Source organism: Thunnus maccoyii, chromosome 7 (assembly GCF_910596095.1).
Source record: "Thunnus maccoyii chromosome 7, fThuMac1.1, whole genome shotgun sequence".
Lineage (NCBI taxonomy): Eukaryota > Metazoa > Chordata > Actinopteri > Scombriformes > Scombridae > Thunnus > Thunnus maccoyii.
Genome location: NC_056539.1, coordinates 1,518,451 through 1,542,840, shown reverse-complemented (window position 1 = coordinate 1,542,840; position 24,390 = coordinate 1,518,451). Strand labels below are relative to the sequence as shown.

The 24,390-nt window shown below is 39.0% G+C and overlaps 1 protein-coding gene across 12 annotated transcripts in view; it reads left to right on the top strand.

Moving 5' to 3' along the window:
* ptprfa (protein tyrosine phosphatase receptor type Fa) overlaps nucleotides 1–24,390 on the top strand; it is a 380,682-nt gene that overhangs the window by 233,135 nt on the left and 123,157 nt on the right. For 7 of the 12 annotated variants that reach the window (XM_042417103.1, XM_042417108.1, XM_042417105.1 and 4 more), the window contains exons 7-11: nucleotides 6,080–6,349; nucleotides 10,827–11,408; nucleotides 13,961–14,097; nucleotides 15,259–15,403; nucleotides 23,230–23,535. In XM_042417103.1, the coding sequence (XP_042273037.1) occupies nucleotides 6,080–6,349; nucleotides 10,827–11,408; nucleotides 13,961–14,097; nucleotides 15,259–15,403; nucleotides 23,230–23,535 (1,440 nt within the window). The remainder of the gene's footprint in view (nucleotides 1–6,079; nucleotides 6,350–10,826; nucleotides 11,409–13,960; nucleotides 14,098–15,258; nucleotides 15,404–23,229; nucleotides 23,536–24,390) is intronic. The other 5 variants (XM_042417112.1, XM_042417113.1, XM_042417111.1 and 2 more) reach the window with 1 other exon arrangement.

Below are 24,390 nucleotides of genomic sequence, written 5' to 3'. Positions count from 1 at the left end.
TAATTTCTGTAAGTCGACTGCATCATTCTATTCCATGCTTGCTTCCTTTTTATGGCCATTTTTCTGTGGCTATGTTTTGTGGATGTAGCTAGCTAGCAAGCTATGCATGAAGATGATGTCTTAATCCTGTTTACAGTTACAGTTTTGGTCAGGTTGCTTTGTAGGCAGGATCAAAAATGGAGATGTCATCTTTCTACATTGCTAGCTCAGTCTTTAGCTATGCATGAAAAATATAGAAATTTATAAATATATATAATTGACAAAAAATTAGGCAGACAAATGGTGACAAGTGTGGATGAGACTGACACAGCTGTACAGATTTCTGTTGACTTTCAGAAATAACAGCTCTTATACATTTAGATCTTGAGTCGTTTGAAAATGACATCAGCAGGACAAATGTATTACTCTCTCCTGATGTGGTCAAATGTCATGAAAAAGCTACAAAAATGATGTAGAGAATTGTATTCTATTCATGAAAAGAAAATCTTACACTTAGGCTCAACTGTCTTTCTGTGTTTTAGAAGTAGCTGTTGTATAAAAGCTGTGTGATGAAGCTGTATGAAAGTTTAACCAACAGTACCAACTGGGAAGGATGAATCTAAAAGAAAATATACAGTGAGCATCATTAGATGTGAAGAGATGTCATCAGTCCAGTTGAAGACTAAGTTCCTTCTCCCAGAGATGTCTTAAAGGACATTCTTAATTCAATATGCTTAATCCCTGCCTGTGAATCATGCAGTAAGCATGCTGTTGCCTCTCCACCCACACTGCTGCATGACTTCCCTCACAATGCATACAGACGTTTGCTTTCCCACCCAGCTTAGCCTCTCTTACAACTCCAGCTTTTTCTTTATCAGGACTTGGCTTCCCAAATCTTCTCAGTGCCCCCCTCCCCCCTCTCTCGTCTCTCTTCTCTGGCATGCCGATAAAGATAAGAGTTTGTCTGCATTCTAACTATCAGCTACTCCTAATGTGCATCTGTTGCTCCTAAATGTCATCGTGGCGACTAAGTGACAAATTCTCACCCCTGTCTCACTCCTGGTGTTAGCACCTGAGTCATCCACCGATCAGGCCATTGTCCAGACCAACAGTAGCAATAATAACATCAGTTTTAACTTCTGACTCAATAAACTATTGCCATCGCATTGTGACCATCTTCCATGTCCATGGGTAACTTCATGGTTTCTAATTGACTAATATTGTAACATGATGATTCCCTCAGTGCTGGCCAGCACATTGATATCATACAGCCTCAGTAAGTAGAGCCGTTGTACTTTGTTCAATTTAATTAATTTTAATTAACAATCAAGCATCTCAGTGTTACCTGATTTGAATCAAACCAAATGTCTTATATTCCCATGGCAAGTGCAAAATAATCAAATATCTACACATAAAGAATATATATACAGTAAAAAGACAAAGAAAAGACAAAGAATGTCTCAAGATCCCCCATGAAAAGCCGGAGGATGAGGCAATGAAAAAGGACTACCTTGGGCTACTTTGCTTAGTCTGCTGCCACGGTAACCTGGACTCTGATAAGCAGCAGAAAATGAATGGATGGATAAGTCCAGTCAATATAAGGTTGGTGGTCTTGGGATGTGATTGGTAGGGGGATTGGTGGAACAGTAATATACTTTAAATAAATCTGACAGCAGCTAATCATGTTTCACAAGCAGGTGGAAAGTTTGGCTGTATAGACCAGCAGACAGACAACAGATGATATCTCATTATCATGTCCAGAGAACATTCATTATTTCTGTAAATATGTCTGTTTAAAAGTTTAAAATGGCAGTAGATTTGATGAAGGGGACATAATGACTTGTTTTGGACTTGAAACTTCATAGTCAAAACTTGTGACTTTAAAAACAGTGACTTTGCACTGTACTACCTCTGGCTTCTTCTGAAAGTTTGATAGTACAAAGTGTACATTCATTCATGGACAAAAAGTATGTTGCATGGAGTGAAACAAGACTGCAACTTAGAAAAGCAAGCTGCTGCATGTGAATCGAAATCAGCACCACAGCAGGCTGGACAGCTCCACCTCAATCTAAACAGGGCTTGATGTTAGCCCAGGGTTAAATACACATGAAATATTAAAGTTAGCTTCAGGTTTACACCACCAGTCAAAGGCTTGGACACACTTTCCCATTCACTTGAATGACTTTGGCTGGTATTGTACATACAAGTGTGAAATAACAGACAGTACTTTGATGTTAGCATTAGTTGTAAACATGAATATTATTGCACTTGGAGCACAGATTGTTAGAGTTTTGCAGATTTAAGACTTGTAGCATATTACACAAAGATAGAATCAGTCTTAATGTCCTATTGAGAATATTCCATGACCTGGACACAGTACCTCAGGCCATCTAAGAACATCGATGTGTTCCACATTATGTACCACACCCCCTGCAATGCCAGAGAGAAGTTTTGTGAGAGAACTAAAAGATATTTCAAATAAGCACAAAAAAATATTTTGAAAGAATGTATGTATCATAAAAACTAAATCAATAAACATATTAAAAAATCTAGGTAGCTCTGGAGATAATAGACCACATGTGTATTAAATATGTGGGAGGATATTTGCACTGCTACTGCTCTACAACCAGGTACCTTAAATAACCTCCCATTGTGCATTATGTTAGCTGACTTGCTTTCATCACATTTTACTGCGATCCTGTCAGGATGATTAGTATGTGAATGCTACAAATGCTACATACTTCATATTGCATTCATGTCATGTCATGTGAAACTAAAATTTTTGTTAAGGATTCAATAGTTTTAATCCAATATTCCAATTCAGTACTTTGGAGAAACTGTATTGATGCAACTGCTGGCCAGCTGAGGTTAATACATCCTAATGTAATGCCCTTCACCTCTACTTTGCTGTGGTAAGGATATCACCAGGTAATTTCAATGTTATGATGTATATCAGTAAAATATCTGATGTATTCCTGGCTCTAGTGTTTCCATTTACCAACACACACACAAGGCTTTGTCATTCCCCTGCCATCATCCAAACTTTAAGGAATCCTATTCAAACTCTTCTCTGGCACATAGACAGTAAAATGTAATTATTATTTACAGTTGGCACTTCAGTCAGAGCCAGTCTTGCTTTAAAATGATTCAGAGATACAAGCAAATGTTGCTGGGAAACACTTCCTACTGGCCACATTAGAGACAGGCCATCTGTGCGTGTTGGAAGATCAATGAGGAAATGAAATGTCAAAGCCTGGCCTTTACTGTGCACCTGCTACAAATTTACTACCCACATCATATTACTGTCCCATGCCACACAGTACAAGAATGGTACATGAAATCCTGATTTTCTGAATACTTTTAGGTTTGAAACCACCATTCATTTAAAAAATCTTTTCTTTTTTATTAAAGGCAATTAGTTGTCAATCCTGTGGCATGAAGGAGATTTCATGCCACATGATATACTTTAGATAAACATTTTTATCATTAAATGTATCATGTCAAAAAGCACAAAAACTAAACAAAACCCCATAATGTAATGAGGTCATAATTAAATAGACAATAGATAATTATGATAATAGAATTAACTACAACTGTTAACTGTACATATGTGCTTAGCTGAAGCAAGCACACTAACAATATTATAATAATATTAATTAATTTAACTATATTATTAACTATTAATGGGCTACTAGTAGTTGAATCATGATAAGCCAAACATACATTGCTTTTTAGGTTCTATGGATAGTAGTTGGATGGTTGGTCAGATGGTCCCCCTCTTTGGTCTCCCTCAGGATGATTTGTAATAACTTCCCCTGACTTTTCCACTGGCACCATCATCAGGACAAACTTTCAACCAATACTGTGGTTTATGACCAAATGCCTGCAAAACTAATCATGTTGCCATCAGCCTCAGCTGTACACTGACATGGTACAAAATGAGATGGACGATAGAGAGATGGCCTGTAGTTGATCTTGTCTATTTTCATCCCAGATGTATGCTAACTAATTACAACAGAAATAGAGTCCTAACCTCTAATGGAGAAGTGAAATAATGCCCACTAAGCAGACAATACTATGTGTCAATTGAAAAAAATACAAATAATAATAGCATAAAACACTGCTTTGTCGCCATGAGGTTGAGCTTTTGGTTTCAAGGACAAGTTTTGAAAATCAGAATTCTCAGCTTGAAGTAACACTGAGTCATTGATATTGATTAATAACAGTATTGACCTGAAAAGAAATACCTGTGCTATGGGCCTGTAAAAATCATATTTGACATTATTGGACCTTTAAACAAAGCCTCTAAATAAAAATCCTCCTTTCAGAGCCTGCTGTGTGCCATGCCAGCAGACAATGCTCTTCTTGTATGAGCAAAACCTAAAAAATGGCATTCTCTCCTCTGTCACTGCAACAATTTTTACACCCTTATACTCCAAAACTCAGACACTGTTCAGCCAAACACACTGTATTTCTTGTTTCTACTGCTTTCCACTTATCAACTGCAGCCCCAATTCTTCTCATATTACATCAGATTTTTTTACGCCGAAAAGTAGAGCGAGAGAATTTGTTACCTTGCTCTTCCTCTTCTTTACTTTAACCAAGACGAAACCCTTAGAAAAGCCTATGATCCACAGTGTAAGCTCCTCACACCCATACTCCAGCCCACAGCTTAAATCACACTTTGTGAGTCAGATTTCAAGACTCTGTGCTTGGCTAAGTCAGGGAGCGAGGACTTCACTTATGCAACAGAGCCGTCTGCATATTTAATGCTCCCACAGTACTGTTGCACTAATTCAGATGCAGTGTAATGAGGAAACAGATCCCAGCACTTAAAGAGATTTCTAAGGAAGAGAGCTAACAATGGAGGAGAAGCCTTCAGTATTCTCTCCAGCACACTCAGTGCCTCAGGATGTGATGGAAATGCTTCCGACTAGCAGCACAGCAGACTCCAGGTGCATTTTAATCCCTTCAGCCCAGCAGGAAACCCCAGATACTCCAGAGAAATCCAGCTTCACACCTTAGACACAGTCTCTCAATTTACCCCTTTTCCAAGTGAACATGTTGCAACCTAATTTAACTGCTACACCTAGTAGAGAAGAGCTGGTATCATATCAGGTAATGCCATATCAACATCTTGGGCCTTTAAGAGGACAAGTCAAATAAATCCTTTAGTACCAGACTGAGGGGAAGTGTCTCTGCAAGAGGGCTGTCACTGATGACACCAAGATGCTTTTGAAAGAGCAGTTAAGCCACATGGCTACAGGGTCCAGTATGCTTCACATAAACTAGTTCCAATCACCACAAAAAGTGTCAAAAGTGTTTCTACCTGCTTCTGAATGGCTACTCTCGAAGGTGCTGTATGACACTTTGTTTGGCACCAGTAATGCTGAGGATACATTGTATTGTCGCTCTGGTCTGTCATTACTGACGAATAGATGGAGAAGCCAAAGCCAACAGAGTGGTAAACAGAGTCCAGGCAGCGTGAAACCAAACAGAGTTCTTCCTCAACTGTTGAGGTAATTCGGTTGGTACAGAAATAGCAGATTTGCTGGATGTGAAGACAAAGCTGTCTGCAGTCCCACAGACATATCATAAACCTGGAGATGAATAGTCTGCATTCCATGTAAATGTCATATCCAAAATATGATCAAAATCAGGATGAGACTCAAAACCACAATACCTATGTGCATGTAAACAGTGCAGAGTAAAAGTGACAGCAGAGTAAGTGCATTACAAAATATGCAAGGCACTAAAAACTACTATTACTAGGTACTTAAAAATAAGTAATAAATATGTATTTAAACAATTCAAAAAATTAGTAAATAAAAAATAAATAGACATTAAAGGAAAAACCCTGAGTTTTAGAACTAATAGAGAGGTAATGTTATATGGACACAGCATTTCATAGCAACGAACAAAGTGGTAATAGTTGCCTTGTTCTCCACCAGGATCATCCACCCTGACTAGTTCACACATACTGGTGCACAGTACAAGCCAGGCCAGTCAAACATGGAGTCAGCCCAGTGGTCCAGTGATTCCCCTTTCCTAACCCCTCCTCCTCGCTGTCCTCTCACGCCCCCTCTCTTTACCCCTGCAGTTCGTCGTGTACCTCCTCGTTTCTCCATCCCCCCCACCAATCACGAGGTGATGCCTGGCGGCAGTGTCAACCTGACCTGTGTAGCGGTTGGCGCTCCCATGCCTTATGTGAAGTGGATGAGTGGCGAGGTGGAGCTGACCAGGGAGGAAGAGATGCCCATTGGTCGCAATGTCCTGGAGCTCACCAACATCCGCCAGTCAGCCAACTACACCTGTGTGGCCATTTCCTCCCTGGGCATGATTGAGACCACCGCCCAGATCACCGTCAAAGGTCAGAAACACTCTGTTGCTGTGGGTGGATATGTGTCTGGGTAGACTTCGGTCTACCTATATAGGACAGTGGACCTTTTGAATAAACATATAAATAAATACATTTGTTGGGAGTAAGGCTCAATAAAAAGTGTTATTAATGTTATTTACTTTTGTATGTAATTTAAGATGTTTTTTGTGATGCAAAACTTTCAGTACTGGATCAAAGGTCTTCTTACTAATACCTATGTAGCTAATGAAGACTATGAAGCAGTTTTCACATATGAACTCCAGACAATTTCTGGAGAATCAGATCTGGACATTTTATGGAGTTTCCCTTTCACACATGTAGCACATAGCAGGAGATTGTCCATGTCAGATATGTTCTCACCTACTGGAAATACTCTGTTTGGTTTAGGCGAGGGGTGCACGAGGCATGACATGATGCAAAAAGTACACTGCAGTTGTAATTCAGCGTTTTAAGCTTCTCATCAGAAATAAAATGGCTTTATTTTATGAGAAATCACAACATGTCCTTTCCCCCTTAGCACTAGCTTCACAGCGGAGCGTTCAGGCCCAGTCAAACCAATGCAGCTTAGTTGGCCTGCTGCGTTTATCTAGCGCCAGCCACATGATAGAAACTTCATCAACATGCCCACCTGCTTGCTGTGAATTCTCCAGAAAATGAGCTGCTGTATTCACACATGGGCTCAATCAGACATTACATGGACTTTGTACTAGGGAGCTGGCAGGGTAAAGTCTGTTTAATGTCCGGACCAACTAATTCAGACATTTGCGTTCACACATACAGCTCCTCCAGATCATGGGCTTCATTCACTAATATGTGCAAAGAAATGTTCTTACTTTGTGCACAAAATAAGTGCAAAATTACTGCTGGATTCATGGCACATGTGGACCGGCCACTCTGCATATGTTAGTGAATCAGAATGATGCTAAATTGACAGGCACGTGTCCACTATTGGTAATTAGCGTTCTACCACACCCCCATTCTCTATATAAGTAAAGCTCTGTTGGAGCAGTGCAGCAGTGGAGAGAGCTGTCACTCATTGGAAAGAGGGTTGCAATGGTAAAAATGCAGAAAAATCTTACTGCTAGTGAAATGTAAAAAAACAAAAACTGAAAATGTATGAGCTTGGTAAAAGTAGAATTTATGGCAGAGCTGTTGTATTGGATTGCATTAGATTACACAGGCGTTCCTAATAAAGTCTCAGTGAGTGTATATTCAAGTTGAATCAAATTATTTCCATTAATTTCACTGAAACTGACTGTGTTAAGTAAAGGCACATTTTAGCCATTATTACATGGTTGGGAAAATTATAACCATGTGCAGTATTGGTGATTTTCACAGTTACCATGCTTTGCAAGCTCTTGCCTATTAATCAAGAGCAATTTGAAGGTCAGTGTCCCAACTGGACAACAGAAGTTTTTCCCACTAATTATGGAATTGATGACCAATCTACTCTTTACCTGAGTCCCACTATATGCACCGACATTGGGGGAGCAGCTCATCAATCGTGCACACATCATTCATGGTATAACTGCATTCATTCCCAATAACAAACAACAATGGAAAGGTGGAAACAGTGGAAATGTTGTAGAACACAATGTAAAACTCAATGCTGGGAGCTTTGCTTACACGCCTACCTATGATGCTACAATATAACTCCTAGAAACAATTCATTTTAGGTTAATTCCAAAGATTTTCCAATATTTGTCCTCCACCACTAACTGTTTTTTTCAGTGTAAGAAATATAACAAAATTAAAGAAAACAAATTACCAGAACTTAACCTTCTTAAGTAACATAAACAGGAGAAAACAAGATTAAATTCTGAGCGCACCCCCAGAGCCATCAGCACAGCAAAGAGTTCAACTGGCATGTCTTGATTGGAACATGAGCAAGCACCTTGGCCCCTCATATAGTTAGCTGTCATTTGGGTCATGCCAATCACCTGTGGGATCTGTCATCCTCCGAACCAATCATGTCCCTGTTTGGACTGACACTTATTTGAAGTTCTCACAGCACATCACATACATTAACCCACTCATTCATGAACTAGGGAAAAAATACATCATATATTGAAGGAAACAAAATATGATTATGATTGTAACAAATAGTTTAATTTCACATTATACTGCTGACATTGAACTAATTAAACCAGGACTGTTCAGCAGATGTGCATCAGTAAGTACTTGGTAATTGACTGGTTCTAAAAAAGGTATCAATGTACCCTATAGTTGTTAATAATATTCTTATAATGCCTTTAAATGTTTTATGAGCAACAGTTAAAAGAGCTCTTTTTCCAGATCACAGGAATATCACAGGAATTCCAGCTTTACAGTAGTAGATTTATGTGAACATTGTGAGACAGAATGTTGCAGCTTCATTCAGCCACAGCCTGCTGGGTTTCACATGTTTGTAAGGAAGAAGAAGTAGTGTTGGATGCACTGCATGTTAATAAAGCAGATGTCAAGAATGGAGCAGCAGAGGGTTGGAGCTAAAAGCCTCTGGTTGCAGCGGTTCATCCTAAATGTGAGCATTTATACACACCCCAGTGCTCTGCTTCTTACTTCAGCACATCCATTTGCACTTCAGCTGCTCAATGTCCAGGCCACCAGCATTTTTACAAGCTGAGCTATTTTTAAATTCACATTACATTTAGGATATACATTTTATGTGATACAGTATGGTGCAATATGAGAGTTGACTGGTTCTACTATATTACTCATTATTCTTGAATGGACTGTTTTTACTCCACAGACAACCTCATTATGATGAAATTCTGAAATGAGCTTCAACTATGGAAGGCAGTTCTCTTTTTTCTGCTCTTTTTACTCTTTTACCATTTTTTCTTTGACTACAGGTCTGTAATAAAGTGAAATGACTCCCCATACTGACACTGCAGGGGGAAGAAAATACATACTGTATAGAAATCAGTTCCTTGCTGGATCTCATTTGAAAACACACACATAACTCAACACATTTTTTTACTACACCAGAGAGCGTGGCAGGTGGCATGGAGAATTTTTTTTTTTTTTTTTTTTTTTTTTCGCACAAATACTGTTTAATGTTCTCAACTGATTCATTTGTGTGCACATATTACTAATTTCTGCTCTCAAAGTACTGAACATCGTGTCCTTGAATTAATCATTTGTCAGTTTCATCACAGCAATTAATGGAACATTTACAACATCTATATTTACATTTTGGCAATACATTAAGTGTAAGGTCCAATTCAACTATTTAGGTTCAAGTAAAAACAGATTAAGGCCAAGCAACCTAAAGCAAAGTGCAGATTTTTTATGTTATTATTGCAGTCTTACCTTACAGCAGTCATGGAGAAAAATAACTCATCAAAGTGACCAAATTACAAATTTTGATCTTAAATTACTGAATTCCTGCTCTTGAATTAATAATTTGCAGAACATAAACATATTACTGACATTTTAAAAAATGTTTAAGTGACAGGCAAAAGTTTCTCTGTCTAAAATCACAACTGCATTCATCAAACTGCATTAAAATGAAGTGATTAATTTAGATCAGATTGTCCATGACCTGACAATTTTCAATATTTTACACAGTAGTAACATTAACACTCAAATCACGGTGGCATGTCATGTTACTGTAGCAGTAGAAAGGGGATTTACAGTTCAGTACAGTTTTGTTGTGGATACTCTGCTCAGTTATGGAGGAATACCAGAGTGTTAGCAGCAGGCTAGCAGCTATGTTTTGGTACTGAGATGCCAGCAAATACTGAATTGCTTCCATCATATTAATAAATTTTAGACTATCACATTCATTACCAATGTCCCCTCAACACTCTTTTTTTATACAGTTCTGAAAATACACTGAATGATATTTCAGTAATACTGGTCCAGTTTGGCTGCTGTCAGTAAGCTGCAGATATACTTAGTTATCAGACCATCATGGACAATCTGATTTTGTCATAATTTTGGACATAGATACATGTATGTACTTTAGATTTTCCCTATTAAAAACATTTTGTTATCTTTGACATCCCTAAAGATCATTTAATGTAATATCGTGTTGGGCATTAATTGAGTCATTTGAGTGCACCAATGAGTTTTTCCCCTATATGAAACCTGCCAGGCTCTGTATAAAATAGAAAATTCAGCACAGTAAGCTGTGTTGTGTGGCTGCATTAATATATGCACTTTTTGATATCCTGCATTGGTTAGGTAGACTATAGATAGATAGATAGATTTACATACATGTAGCTATCTGCTTGGCAATATAATAGATATGCTTAGCTTGTTGGCCTTGTGCAGATGAGGAGAGGACAGAGACAGGCTCCTGAATGATAATTAAGTGATAGACTGGCAGTGTTGAATAGCTCCATGTACTCAGAGCTGTACTGTGTGTTCCTACTGCCAGACCTCATGTCAGAGATGGAAAAAGAGGGAGACTGTAGAGAGACTTGTTCATCTGATTGTCTCATCTGTGTCTCCTATCAAACAGCCCTGCCTAAGCCTCCCACCTCCCTCGTTGTGACAGAAACTACAGCCACCAGTGTCACCCTGACCTGGGACTCTGGCAACCCAGAGCCGGTGTCCTACTATGTGATCCAGTACCGCGCCAAACTTTCTGACAATGGCTTCCAGGAAGTAGACGGAGTGGCGACCACCCGGTACAGCATTGGGGGCCTCAGTCCCTTCTCCGAATATGAGTTTCGTGTCATGGCCGTCAACAACGTTGGTCGTGGACCGCCCAGCGGTATCGTGGACACCCGTACAAGCGAGCAGGCACCCTCATCACCTCCTCTTCTCGTCCAGGCTCGCATGCTGAGCTCCAGCACCATGCTGGTTCAGTGGGAGCCTCCAGAGGAGCCCAATGGGCAGATCCGGGGCTACCGGGTCTACTACAGCTCTGACCATGACGCCCCGCTCAGCGCCTGGCAGAAACACAACACAGATGACAGCCAGCTCACCACCATCTCAGGCCTGACCACAGACATCACCTACAGCCTGAGGGTGCTGGGCTTCACCTCTGTTGGTGATGGACCTCCCTCTGATGTTCTGCAGATCAAGACCCAGCAAGGAGGTGAGAACATGCTGACTGTCGCTGCAGGGCTCTGGCACAAATACCCTCTGAGGGTGCCACCATCATATTTTAACATCTCTAAATTATAATCACGTCAATTTAGAGGCTTCTGTATAATTGGCCCACACACAGGAGCTGACAGCCTCTACATTTTCCTTTACTGAAGAAAAAGTAACAATCCCACAATGTAAAAATACTCCATTTTATGAACTCCTGTATTCACAATATTACTTAATGCTGCTTTAAGTGACTTTTTTTGGCCACTTGGTGCAGTGGAAGCTGTAAACTCAATATAGGCATGTCATCACAGTTCTTATGACATACATGTTAGCAAAGAGTTGCCTCTGTACATTACATCACAACATTAGGAGTCATGTTTGTATCTCCTTTTGGTTTTGGTCTACATCAACTCCTGAGAAAACTGGCAAAATTATGTATACTTCTTCCTCATTTTAAAAAATCCATAATCTAATATTTTTTATTTCGTAATGACACTATCACAATCTCATCACATCACACTTTTGTAAGTTGCATACTTGACCATGATTGGCTCCAAACTAGTTGTGATGTCATTCTGCACAGTGACCATCAAAAAATGGGACATCCAAGTAACAAAAAGAAAAACACATTTTTGAGTTGAGGGAGACTTTAAAATTTGAAAAGCATGTTTACAGGGGCCTTAACACTAGCAACACCAACAGTGTGACATAACCAGCAGTACAGCTACAGTCATCTACTGCGCTGTGTGTGGCATCTCTAAATTACACCTCTATGAATTCCATAATTTTTGTGTAATTAGAGAGTTGTGCCTGGGTGTTTTCTTTGGGCTACACATGTACTTGTGTTATGTCTGTGTCTGTGTGATGGACTTGTGCAAGTACTTATTGGTAGCAGCAGAACTGCCTGAGATAAATGTTGTCACACTATGTTACACACATCATTTTGAAATTGCTGAAAAAACAGCTATAATCTATAGAATCATATTCATAGACAGCTGGTCATATTCACCAGCTGAGATGAACACTTTCCAATTTATCATACAATTTATTGTTCGGATACTCAGGAGAATACAGTATATGTGTGGGTTTATAAGGATGTAATATGAAAGTCTCTCACCTCAAGGACAAAGTGGCTGCCCGCACATAGAGGAATAATAATAGCATTTCATTCACAGAAAGCCTGTTTTTCAATGTTCAGCCTACTGCGCCTGGCTAGAAGTGAGAAGGATAGGGTCTTTCTAGCCGCAGTTTTATCAGCAGATCACTGCGATTAAAAAAATTCTAATACGTCATGCCAGTTGTTATGAGGCCATCCACTACATCATATCATCAGGAGTAATGGGCTGTTTGCCTGAGCTATAGACAACAGCTCAGAATCAGTGGTTTATTCAAAGCACTTACACCAAAATCTGCTCAAGGAGACATTTGTTTAAAAAAATGACTCATATAGGTTTCAACAGAAAAACATCCCATCCCCACTGATCCTGAAGCTATATATTCACTCTATACAATATATTACAGTGATGTTACGTTCATACTTTTTCATCTTGTGATACTGCTTTTTATACCAAAGTCAGAGTATCAACCAATATCATGAACTGATCTGATGTCGGTGCTCTTTGTTTTCTATTTATAATTTCTATACCGTACCGTGGGAAACTGACTAGGATCATTTTTAAATGTCAAAGGTGACTAAATATCACTTTCTAATATAATGTTCAAGAAGGTTTATAAAGTTTGGGTCTGTTTTGGCCACTTGGGCTCTGTAAGACACAACATGTGACATATTAGCTTAAGCACCGGTTGCTCTCTGTATAATTTGTGAAGAGGCAATAATCTTTCTTATCAAAATGTTCATGTAATTTAACTACCCCAGGACATAAAGCCTGGCAGGTATCGGGGTAAAAGCTTTGATAATTTATTGGAATGCAGTGGTAATTTATACCCTCAAATTACATAATTGGAGAGCAATGTCAGCAGTTCAGTTTCAGGTCTGTACCTTTGTTGCATGCTAGGCCCCTCTCTCTACCCATGTTTCCTGTCATTCTGCACTTTCAGCTGTCAAATTAATGCAAATGCCAATACTATTTATATAAGATTTAATAGTGTTGCAGAAGGAACTCAATTTAAAAGTAGTTGTGGCTAATACTTAGGATTTTCTGGCTACGGTAAAGATTGCAGCAAGTTGTAAACCCAAATAATCTGAGTGAAATCACAGTCTGGCTGAAATAATGGTGATTGTAGAAACTGTGGCCTACCACATTAGCACAACACACATCAGTAAAGCCCTGGCTCTTAGTTTACTGACATCGCCTTACAGGATTTTAAGGTGATGACATCCTTGGAACTTTATCAGTTTGGTTGCTGTTCTGAATACTGATGAGTATTGACAGCAGCATTTCATCTAATACCCTTTTCTCAATGTCTGGCCACCTACTGCATCTTCTGACCCCCCTACTGTGTATTTCCTCTTCTGAATCCACCCTTAACTGCCTCTGTTCTTGTCTTTTACTCTCTCCATCTCTTTGTTTCTGTCTTTTCTCCTGCCTCTAGTTCCAGCTCAGCCGTCTGGTTTTGAGGCTGAAGCTGAGCTGGATTCACGCATCATGCTGTCATGGCTTTGGCCTGTCCAAGACCCCATCATTAGTTTCGAACTGCTCTACTGGGAGGCCAACAATCCTGGGGACAAGGTAAATACTACCTTAACAACATTTTCCTTCCATTGTGTTAGCTTGATGGAATGAATTTTAGTTCTAGTTCCTTTTTGTGTCTTAAAGGAATGGTTTGGATTTTTTTGAAGTGGGGCTGTATAAGGCAGGAAGCTAAGCAATGTATTGTTGTGGACAGGGCCAGCAGCAAAATCTATTTTAGCCAATATCAGTTTAAGTATACCCTATATTTAGAATATTTTCACTGCTTTACCTTGCCGTCAGACACCCCTTTCCTTTGGCATTACTTTTTCTCAACCGTAGAACTTCTGTATTCTTATGCACACTGACTATACACTGACTATAGATAACTACCTCCTACAACCCTGCTTAAAAAAATCCCACCTATCCCTTTAAAGGTTCTATATTTCTGCTTGTGTACTGTGTGCGCGCTGTATATGTGTGAATATGTGTTCTACAGCAGTTTTGCACACTTGCATTTATATATTTATTTTATGAATTATTATATTACCACCTCTTGTGTTCTTTGTTTGAAAGAACACCTTTTGCCCCATTTTCTTTTATATTTTGTTGCTGTTTGCTCTTCAGAAACCCCAATGTCCCTTCAGGAATCATTTAAGCGTTGTTTCATTTCTCAGAATGACTTCAACAAGTTTAGTTTTCCCTTTATTTCCTACAGACACAGCCTTACAACAAACAGCATCATGCTATAGATGCCATTTTACATAATATTTGGCGCCTTCTTATTTGATCAGACTCATCTCAGGGAAACACATAAAAAAGATTTTAGTCTTTGATTTGAACTGTGGACTTTGTTCAGATAATGATGGTGAATAAAAACCGAGATTACAATCGTTACATTCATATTCTCTGATGGGGAGTGACACTAAACAATAGGACTTTCTCAGTCTTCGTTCTTGTCTGCACTTGTGTTGTTGTGGACTTGTGAAGCGTCATCAGTCACGGCCAAACTGTTCTAATTCAAAGTCTGCATCAAGCCAAGTACACTCCAAAAATGTACTGCTTTTTTGGAGCACATTAAGGACTTGTAATCTGTTAGCTTAACAGTGAGTTACAGTAGGTTTGGTTTCAGAATATGATATTCTATTGACCTTTTCACTCCTAACCAAATATCTAAAATATAACTGTGTCTCATTATCCCATGATTTCATCTTTCCACAGCATCATGTGACTTTCAACCCAGCAGCCTCCTATGCAGTTGATGGTCTGAAGCCAGACACGCTCTACATGTTTTCCCTGGCAGCACGATCTGAGATGGGTTTAGGAGTCTTTACTCCACCTATTGAGGCCAGGACTGCCCAGTCCAGTAAGTTTTTATACAACCTTATAATGTCTCCCTCATACCTGTGTCTTGGTTCAGTTGGTTGAAAATATCGATGAGGGTGACCAGTATCACTGTTCAGTATAGTTTCTTCACTATTGTTATTTTTTTACTTCCTTCTTTCTGTTTTCTTTTTTGTATGTATTGTTTTTGATGATCTCTTGTCTGTCTTTTGTATTCTACAATTTTTGTTTTTTTTTTACTTTTCAAATTGTTGTTTTTTTTTCTCTCAAATTTTAGGCTTTTCTTTCTCATGTTTCTGGCTTTGTTCAACATGTCAACTGTTATTTCAATGTGCCAACTCATAATGTGCATACAGAGGTGGATGGAAACATATTTTCATTTCGCAATGTTCTAAATGCTCATGAGGTGGGAACCAGAGCAGTGACCTAAGTGATAAGACAGAGTTTTAATCTTTCATAAAACTGTAGCTTATTTTAGTACTTTTGATATTCTTGTTGCAGTTCAGTTTGGATTTTTGAATCAAACTAATATGAAAGAGAAGTTGGAGGTTTATGAGGCTTCTGAAGTCATTCTTTACCATCAGTTTTACAAATGTAAGCAGAGATTTGCTTTGTAACACTGACTCCCGCCTGAGCAGAACCTCCTCTTCTGAACCGGTCATTTGTGTGTGCTCAAACTATTGCAACACAGTGATACTAGCAGCAGACAGAGCTGCTAGCTGTAGCTGTAGCTCACAGAACTGTGTAATTGCAAATCTGAAGTTCAAAATGTAATCACCAGTCTAGCATTAATTATGTGCACACTTTTGTCACGTCGTGCTTGATTTTACTGAACATGCAACTCAGTTACAAAGTTTAAGCACAAAGGCAACGAAAAAAAAAGTCACGTTTTGACAGCGATAAATCCATTGTTTCCCTAAGCCATCACATCTAAATGAATTCCTATGCACAGCAGTATTGGTTGATATTATATATTTCTTTCTGCTGCCCTTGCGTAACAAATCACCAGCCATTGCACACTGCACATTTTGACAAATAGTTTAATAAAGGCACTGAGTCGATACGTACAGCACATTATGATCTAAGACCAAGCAAACACAAACAGACTGTTGCACAGAGAGACAGCTTTTATCATGACTGTCATGTTCCCTCACAATAATAGTTTGTCATGCGAAACACGGCATACAGTGTGCTGATGTGCAGGACTTTGAATTTTGCTGTTCGATCGCTGTTCCACACTGACACTAATGCTACTGAAAACCTTTAATTCAGAGCCTGACTGAATATTCAGCATTGCATCTCTGCCTCTCTGGCACACTGGGAGATATGGACTTGAACCTGCAGTATTTATGACAGCTCCCAGAAGGAATCAAAGCTCTCGCTCAGCCACTTGTTTTAACTGTCAGGAGTGAAATCCCTGAGCCAGCAGCCACACTGCGAACAAGAGTTTCAAACTAGTCGGTCTTATTTCCAGTCTCTCATCACTCCTCTGGCAGCTAAACACATTGACAGGAAACATGCTAACAGGACTAAACACCCTGACCACTGCTGTCACTTCCTGTTCGTCTAAGTCCCTCCATCTTTTCATCTACCTGCCAATCACTTCCTACTTTGTTCTGTTTATTTACAGTATATATCTGGAGCTTTTAAAAGTGACATCAGAGGAGAGCCACTAAAAGAGAGCTGATCATAATATCATCGCCTGTTTTGTTTTTAGCACTGGCAGGCAATGGTCACTGCCCTTTCATATTAAATTTGGAAAAAAACTCAACCCATTGCTGAGCTACACAAAATTTCAAAAAGAGCCACAGCTTTGCCTGCTAAGCCACACAGGTTCCCGGCTCAGATTGCTTTGTATTCAGTTCTGGTTGAAATTCAAGCTGCACATAAATACAGTGGTGGAAGAAGTATTCAGATCCTTTACTTCAGTAAAAGTACCAATACAGCAGTGTAAAAATACTCCATTATGAGTAAAAATCCTGCATGAAAAATCCTACTTCAGTAAAAGTACATAAGTATTATGAGCTTGATGTAGTTAAAGTATTGCAGTAAAAGTAGTGGTTTGGTCCCTCTGACTGATATATTATTATATATGACATCATTAGATTATTAATAGTGAAGCATCAGTGTTAGAGCAGCATGTTACTGTTGTAGCTGCTAGAGGTGGAGCTAGTTTACACTACTTTATATACAGTTAGCTAGTTTAGTCCAGTGGTTCCCAACCTAGGGGTCGGGCCCCTCCAAAGGGTCAGCAGATAAATCTGAGGGGTGGTGAGATGATTAATGGGAGAGGAAAGAAGAAAAAACAAAGTTCTGAAACACAAATCTGTTTTCAGTTTTTGGACTTTTTCTCTAATCTTTGATTTTTGCTGAAATATTGGATCATTTGAACATTTATTGAAATGAAAGCATGTGAGAAGTTTAGAGGGAAAAATCACTATTTGGTGGAGCTGTTAACAACTCATAGACATGTGAAATGTGACCCCGACTACACACTGCTTTTTGTAAGACGTCAAAAGCCAAAAAGGTTGGAAACCACTGGTTTCATCTTTAACAATGTGTTGTATTTTAAAAGCTTGTTATATTATCAATTTTGTCAAATGTGCATCTGAAAAGTAACTAAAGCTGTCAAATAAATGTAGTGGAGTAGAAAGTACAATATTTCCCTCTGAAATGTAGTGTAGTGGAAGTATAAAGTAGCATCACATGGAAATACTCAAGTAAAGTACAAGTTGCTCAAAATTGTACTTGAGTATATGTACTTAGTTACTTTCCACCACATAATATCCCTTTTCTATGTCTCTTTGTGGTGAAAACTATGCCCAATGTACATGTTTTATTTGTTATAGTCCTGCACTATAAAATAATTCAGAAGTTGTGAAGTCACATGCTGTCAGCACTAATTAGACTGATGACTGTCAATCACGCATTAAAGGAGACACACAGGTGGGAGCATGTTCCCTATATGGACCTGATTCTCCCTGCGACAAAACAGCCAAAACCCAGCAACTGAACCAAGAAATAAAGATGATAAAATTTAGGTAATGAACAACTTGGAAGCAATTACAGCAAATGATGACATTTCTAATAACTGATGGCAAGATAACATACTTAAAAAGGACCTATTATGATCATTTCCAGCTCTATATTTTTATTTCTAGACTTCACTAGAGTAGCTTTGCATGATCCACAGTTCAAAAAACTCCTCATGTATCTTATGCTTGCCCTTTATGCAGCCCCTCAGTTCAGCCTCTGTCTCTAACAGGCAGTCCTAACTCCTGTCTCTTTAAGGCCCGCCTCCCGATGAGCCCACGCTGTTCTGATTGGCCAGCTTTCCGGAAGCCTGCCAAGGGGCAGCTGTATCAGATTTTAGAAGTTCAGAAGTTACCGCTGATGCAAACACGATATTTCCTGCTTTACTGCTTCAAATTAAGAGCGTTTAAATGACTAAATAACAGGAAACTTTTATTTCGAAGAAGTTACAGGAAATGAAACGTGTTCCTCCCTCTCAGAATTAGCGGAGCTTCGTTAGCAGCACTAAAAAACAGACAACACACCAAGATATGGACATATTTGGAGCTCTTTGTTCAGCAGATCAGTTAGAAATAATGCAGGGAGGAATAGTACAAGCAGAAATAGCAACAGTGATGATGATTTTTTATGAAGAGCTGCAGACAACCAGCATACCTCCAACAGGTAAATTACTTATTTTACTTTGCTGTGCTGTGTAATGGAGTCATGGCTCGGCATGACTACCCACAAAACAATAGAAAAATGTCATAATGTTAGCGGAGCAGAGCAGTGAACTTGCGCACTGTGCATGTAGCAAATGCCCATATAAAGAAATCCGTCATGAGCTGACATCAGCTTGGGCTGAAATTAGAGAAAACCGTTGGAAACTTAGCCTTCAGAGCAGTCTGAAGCTGGTGCTTTTTGCTCACAGAGATTACTTCTACATACGTTTACCTCATTATTTGACACTTTGGCCATGTTTAATATGAACATCTGACATTATAACATTATTTATATGACTGAAAATAAGGAAAAGCATAATAGGTCCCCTTTAATCAACATGTTTATTTAATTACTTTATTCATAATTCATAAATCAAAGAAACCCATAAATTATGAAAGGATTTAGCTTGGAGTTAAAGTGCTAACCCTGCATTCATACAGCCATAACATGATGAGCCAGTGCACTGAACTTTGTTACTTCATTACAGAGCTGAGTGATTGGTGAATGTTCTACTGGCAGTCAGTCAAACAGTTTGGTTTAGCAAGGGAATAAAACCAGCTGAAGACAAGTATTTAAATTAACAGTTGAAATACAAGGTATTTAAGCCCAGCTGGAGAGATCTGGAAAGGTAGTTGCCAGCCAGATGTGTAAAGCAAAATCATTTATTGGGTAGCATTCAGTTTTTCCCAGGTTTAAATTATTCCCAAAGTCTTATAACAGTGACATAATTATCAGGACCCTTACTACTTGTCTACTTACAGTTTATAATGTTTAATAATATAAATATAGCCGCAAGCAGAAATTTGCGGATTCAAACCTTTTTGTGAAGGAAGCAGCACAGCAAAGTCACCTGCTGCCAGTTTAATTCTGTTTGAGGAAGGAGTGAGACCAATCACATATTTGTTTCATCATCAAAAATCCTGCAGCATTTCACTAATTGCACACTCAAAGTTCTGCCATGCCCACTTGCACCAATCAGTATGGCACTTAAGATTTTGGTTAATACTCACCCCCAAAGCATGCACATCAATTTTGGTGAAATTCTGTCCCCTGGATTTTCAGATACATGTTTGTGGCATTTGTGGTGCCCCCTATGGGTCGGGCTCAAAATGCATGAATTATTCCCAATATTCCCTAAGCTCTGCCCTTTGCAAAGATATTTTGGTTGATTGCAGTCATGTTTTTTGACCAATCTTGCTCATTTATAATAGAAATGTGTATCTCAGTCCCATAGTGTTGCATCCCAAGTTTGGTGTTGATAAAGTCAAAATCCAAAAAGTTCTATTCATTTTACTGTTATTCAGTTCATGCAAATTAGCAAAAAATCCATCATGGCAGACTTTAATGGTCCAAGAGGCATTTTTGTAGAGCACCTTGAGCTGGACTTGTGTGTCAAATTTGGAGTCAATTGGACTTACGGTGTGAGGGGCGTGGTCTTTTGAAAATTGAATTTTGGCCCTTAATTACAGCACTACCATCTGGCCGATTTGGCTCATATTCCTTGGGAAGCACATGCACATCATTTCCAGTTATTGGGCCAAGTGTCATGGTTTTCCCTCATTTCAGCTCACGCCAATTGGAGCCAATGCGGCAAGAAAAATAAACAAATTAATTATGATTATGATTATTATGATTATAATTATTATTGTTGTTGTTATTATTATTGTTTTTGTTATTATTATTATTAATCATAATCATAATAAACCAGCACAAACACAGACAGGTTCTACCCCTTTTTTGTTTGAACCCTAATAAAGTAATTGCATCATACCTTGAAATATAGTTTTTGGAGAGGATGAAATATAAAGAGTTTGGACAGAGAGCCTCCCTGTCATGAACCCTTGTTAGATCATAAATTCAAACAATACTACAAATGTACATTTTTTAGTTTTACTTCATTTTGAGAGTTGAGGGTATGGCTGGTTATTTTGATTAAGAGCAGAGTCAAATGGGGTTTTGCTCATGGTCTCGCTTGACTGAACAAAAGTAATGAGCCCAGAGAAACACAGTTCCTTGGAATATATCAGACAATAAACATACATTTAATTTTGTACCATTAAGGATGAATTTCCTTTGAGATCAGGCTGCTGTATTACACCCAGACTGTTTAATAACTGGTCATCTGGTCATCACCCTCCAAAACATGGCATGCATCAATTATCATCAGCCAGAGACAAAGATGAACCTATTACAAATGTGTCTTAACATGAAGAGTGGAGTCTTTGTCCAGTCCTTATTTTAGCTGAGCAGTTCCTAACCAGTGTGTCAGGGGTTGCAACATAAATCTGAGGGGTCCAAGATGAATGAATGGTTACGAAACAAAACCAATCAGCTGTGTGACCATTGAGCACAGTTTACATTATTTCTAATTGACATTGTGGGTGTATGGTATTTTGTATGGTGTGTTCTGTGTGTGTGTTTATTTTGGGGGGGGGGGGGGGGGGGGGGGTTGCTTTTTACTGTATGTTTTTTGTCTGGGACTACAGATGCAAATTAGCTTCAAGCTAACTCTGGTGCAGTGTATCGTTAATGTTTCAAACTGCACACTGTCCATCACAGGTTTTGGTTATGGTTTGGCTATAGAAACACAGGACTCCATGATTGGTTTTGGCAGACCAAGGAACTGTGTGGGGATCACTGACCATTTATCTTTATATGTTTGTAATTTTTATAATATTTTAACTATAGTTTTAGACCAGCTTTGAATTTTTAGATGTTCAAAAAAATTTGTTGATCCATAGTTTTTGGTACCGTCAGTCATGAAAAGATGGTTTATTATCCTTTAATAAATCATAGATCATGAGAATCAGTCCTCAGTGGTCTCAGAGATATGACCTAATTCTTCAATCCATACAATCTGCCCTTTTACTCTGCATGACACCACTTTGTTTTTATCTCTTTTTTCCTTTTGTGTTGAGTTAATTTTTTTCTGTTCAAATCTTAATTCCCCTTTCTCTCAAAAACACCTACTTCTATTCCAAATGTTGGTATTTTTCATAACCCTGTTTCTATTTGCAACTTTAATCGGCCGCAGTGCATCTCCCACACATTGATCTCAGTCTCTTTGATCTATTGCACTCCTGCATGGATGTATCCAAAGGTTCTGGTATGTGTGATGGATTTACAACTGTTCTCACACATCTCTTTCAACTCATCATGAGCACCTCTGCAGCAGGCGAACACAAACCAGCCTCCAACACTGTTCAAACAGTAGCCTCACTGGGTCCACACACTCTAGTGGGGCTGCCAGAATCACAAGCAAGCATGATAACAGTCCTCTGTGTTATCTCTCCCAGCTGCTCCACACTCATCTCAACAGTTGGTTTTGCTGCTGTATTTTGTTTTGCTTTGCTGTATTCTGCTCTTGTGTATCATTGTGCATACATGCATTCATCTGTAGTTTTCCTGTTTTGCTTTTAAGTTGGTGAAACTTCACACTGTGTTAGTTATGTGTCTATGGGTTAGCTACAGTGTGAAGTATCACCCTTGTTTTGTCTGCCCTCTGGACTGTGCAGATAATTTCATAAGGAGGAAGAAAACACCACAGAAAACAATCTGTTTTATTTTGATTATTGTTAATTTGCCATGTAATCAATTGGATATTAACTCCTTAAAATAATTAGAATCAATTAAAATATCTAGTTTCAATGCTGTCTTCTAAAAATAATGTTCACATACAACACATTTCATTGGCAAATACAAATATATTTTGTAGCCAACAAGATGTTGAAACAAATTAGTTTTTATCAGCAAAATGATTAATTTCAAGTTTTCCTACAATATCCACCCATGTCCCAAATTCCAGTCTGTGTTGAGTACTAGTTTAATTCCAGACCTCTGAATCACCACCCACAGCTGAAAGCTAGCAAGTGAACCTTTGAGCTATGGGTTATTTTTTTTACATACACTGTTCCATGAGGTCATACAATCAGTGTATAAATTCATTTAGTAAGAGACACTGTTGCTAATTCACTTCATTTCATTGTCACTTTTGTCCTGATGGTTTCGTTTGTTTCTGTAACACAGAATCATATTATCTCAGCAGTCCAGTGGGTGAGTTGCTTTGTCTTCCATTATCCAACATGCTTGACCATTGCCCTCCCCTCCCATCAGCCCCTTCAGCCCCTCCCCAGGAGGTGCGCTTGCTCAGCCTGAGCTCCACCAGCATCAAGGTGAGTTGGGTGGCACCGCCCACAGACAGCCGCCATGGGGAGATAGTGCGTTACTCCCTAACCTACCAAGCATTCACGGGAGAGGACGTGGAGCGCCACCAGGTGTCAGGGATTGGTGCGGATGTCACCAGCTACGTGCTGGAGGACCTGGAGAAGTGGACTGAGTATTTGGTGTGGGTGAGGGCTTATACTGACGTCGGGCCTGGCCCGGAGAGCCCCACAGCCCGCATCAAAACCAAGGAAGATGGTATGTTGACGAAGTCACAGGAAGCAGCCTGGAAATACTAACCCTCCAACACTCACTCTGCTCCTCTCTTGCTGCTGCAGTTTAGTCTCACAAACTCTTACAAAATGTGTGATACAGTATCTCATAAAGCAAATTAAGATTGAAATATATTTTCATTAGATGATACATGATGCATGGGCAAGGCTGAAGAGCAGCTTTCCCTGGGCTCCCAGACCCTCAAAGCCCTCTGTGTCGGTTGGTTTGTGGTAATTTGATTAATCACAAATTTGCTTGTGATGCAATAAAACCACAGTATTTCTGTAACTGATGTAATAGAGTTTTAAGGATGGTCCTGCATTATTATCTTATATATCTGTCTTTAAGAGGGACCCTGAATCAAATGTGATATGGCACATATTCTTAAATACATTACTGTTTTACCTCAAACAGGAGGGCCCATTGCTAATTTTTACCCAGGGGCCTCCAAGTAGGTTATTCCAGCTATGTGTGGAGGTCAGTAGGTTGATAGTCGTTTGAAAAGGGTTCTATTCCCAACTTATGACAATATGTTTTCTACTGAATTAAGATTTCATTTTTAGCAAAATTGTTCTTATTTAGGATTAAAACCTAACCCATGACCTTAACTGTATTATTCAGTTTGCTTAATCTCAATACTTTTTTCCTAAATATGAAACAATAATTTTAACACTAAATTTACCAAACACTTTTTCAATTGCCTAGGCCCCTAAGTGTCTTCGAAATTTTGTAACTTTGGCAACTCCAATCAAAAAAGACACTGTGGCAGACAGCAATGCACACTGCTGCCTCTTTGTTTAATCATCAATGAATGACAAATAAATTCCCATCTCAAGTTCT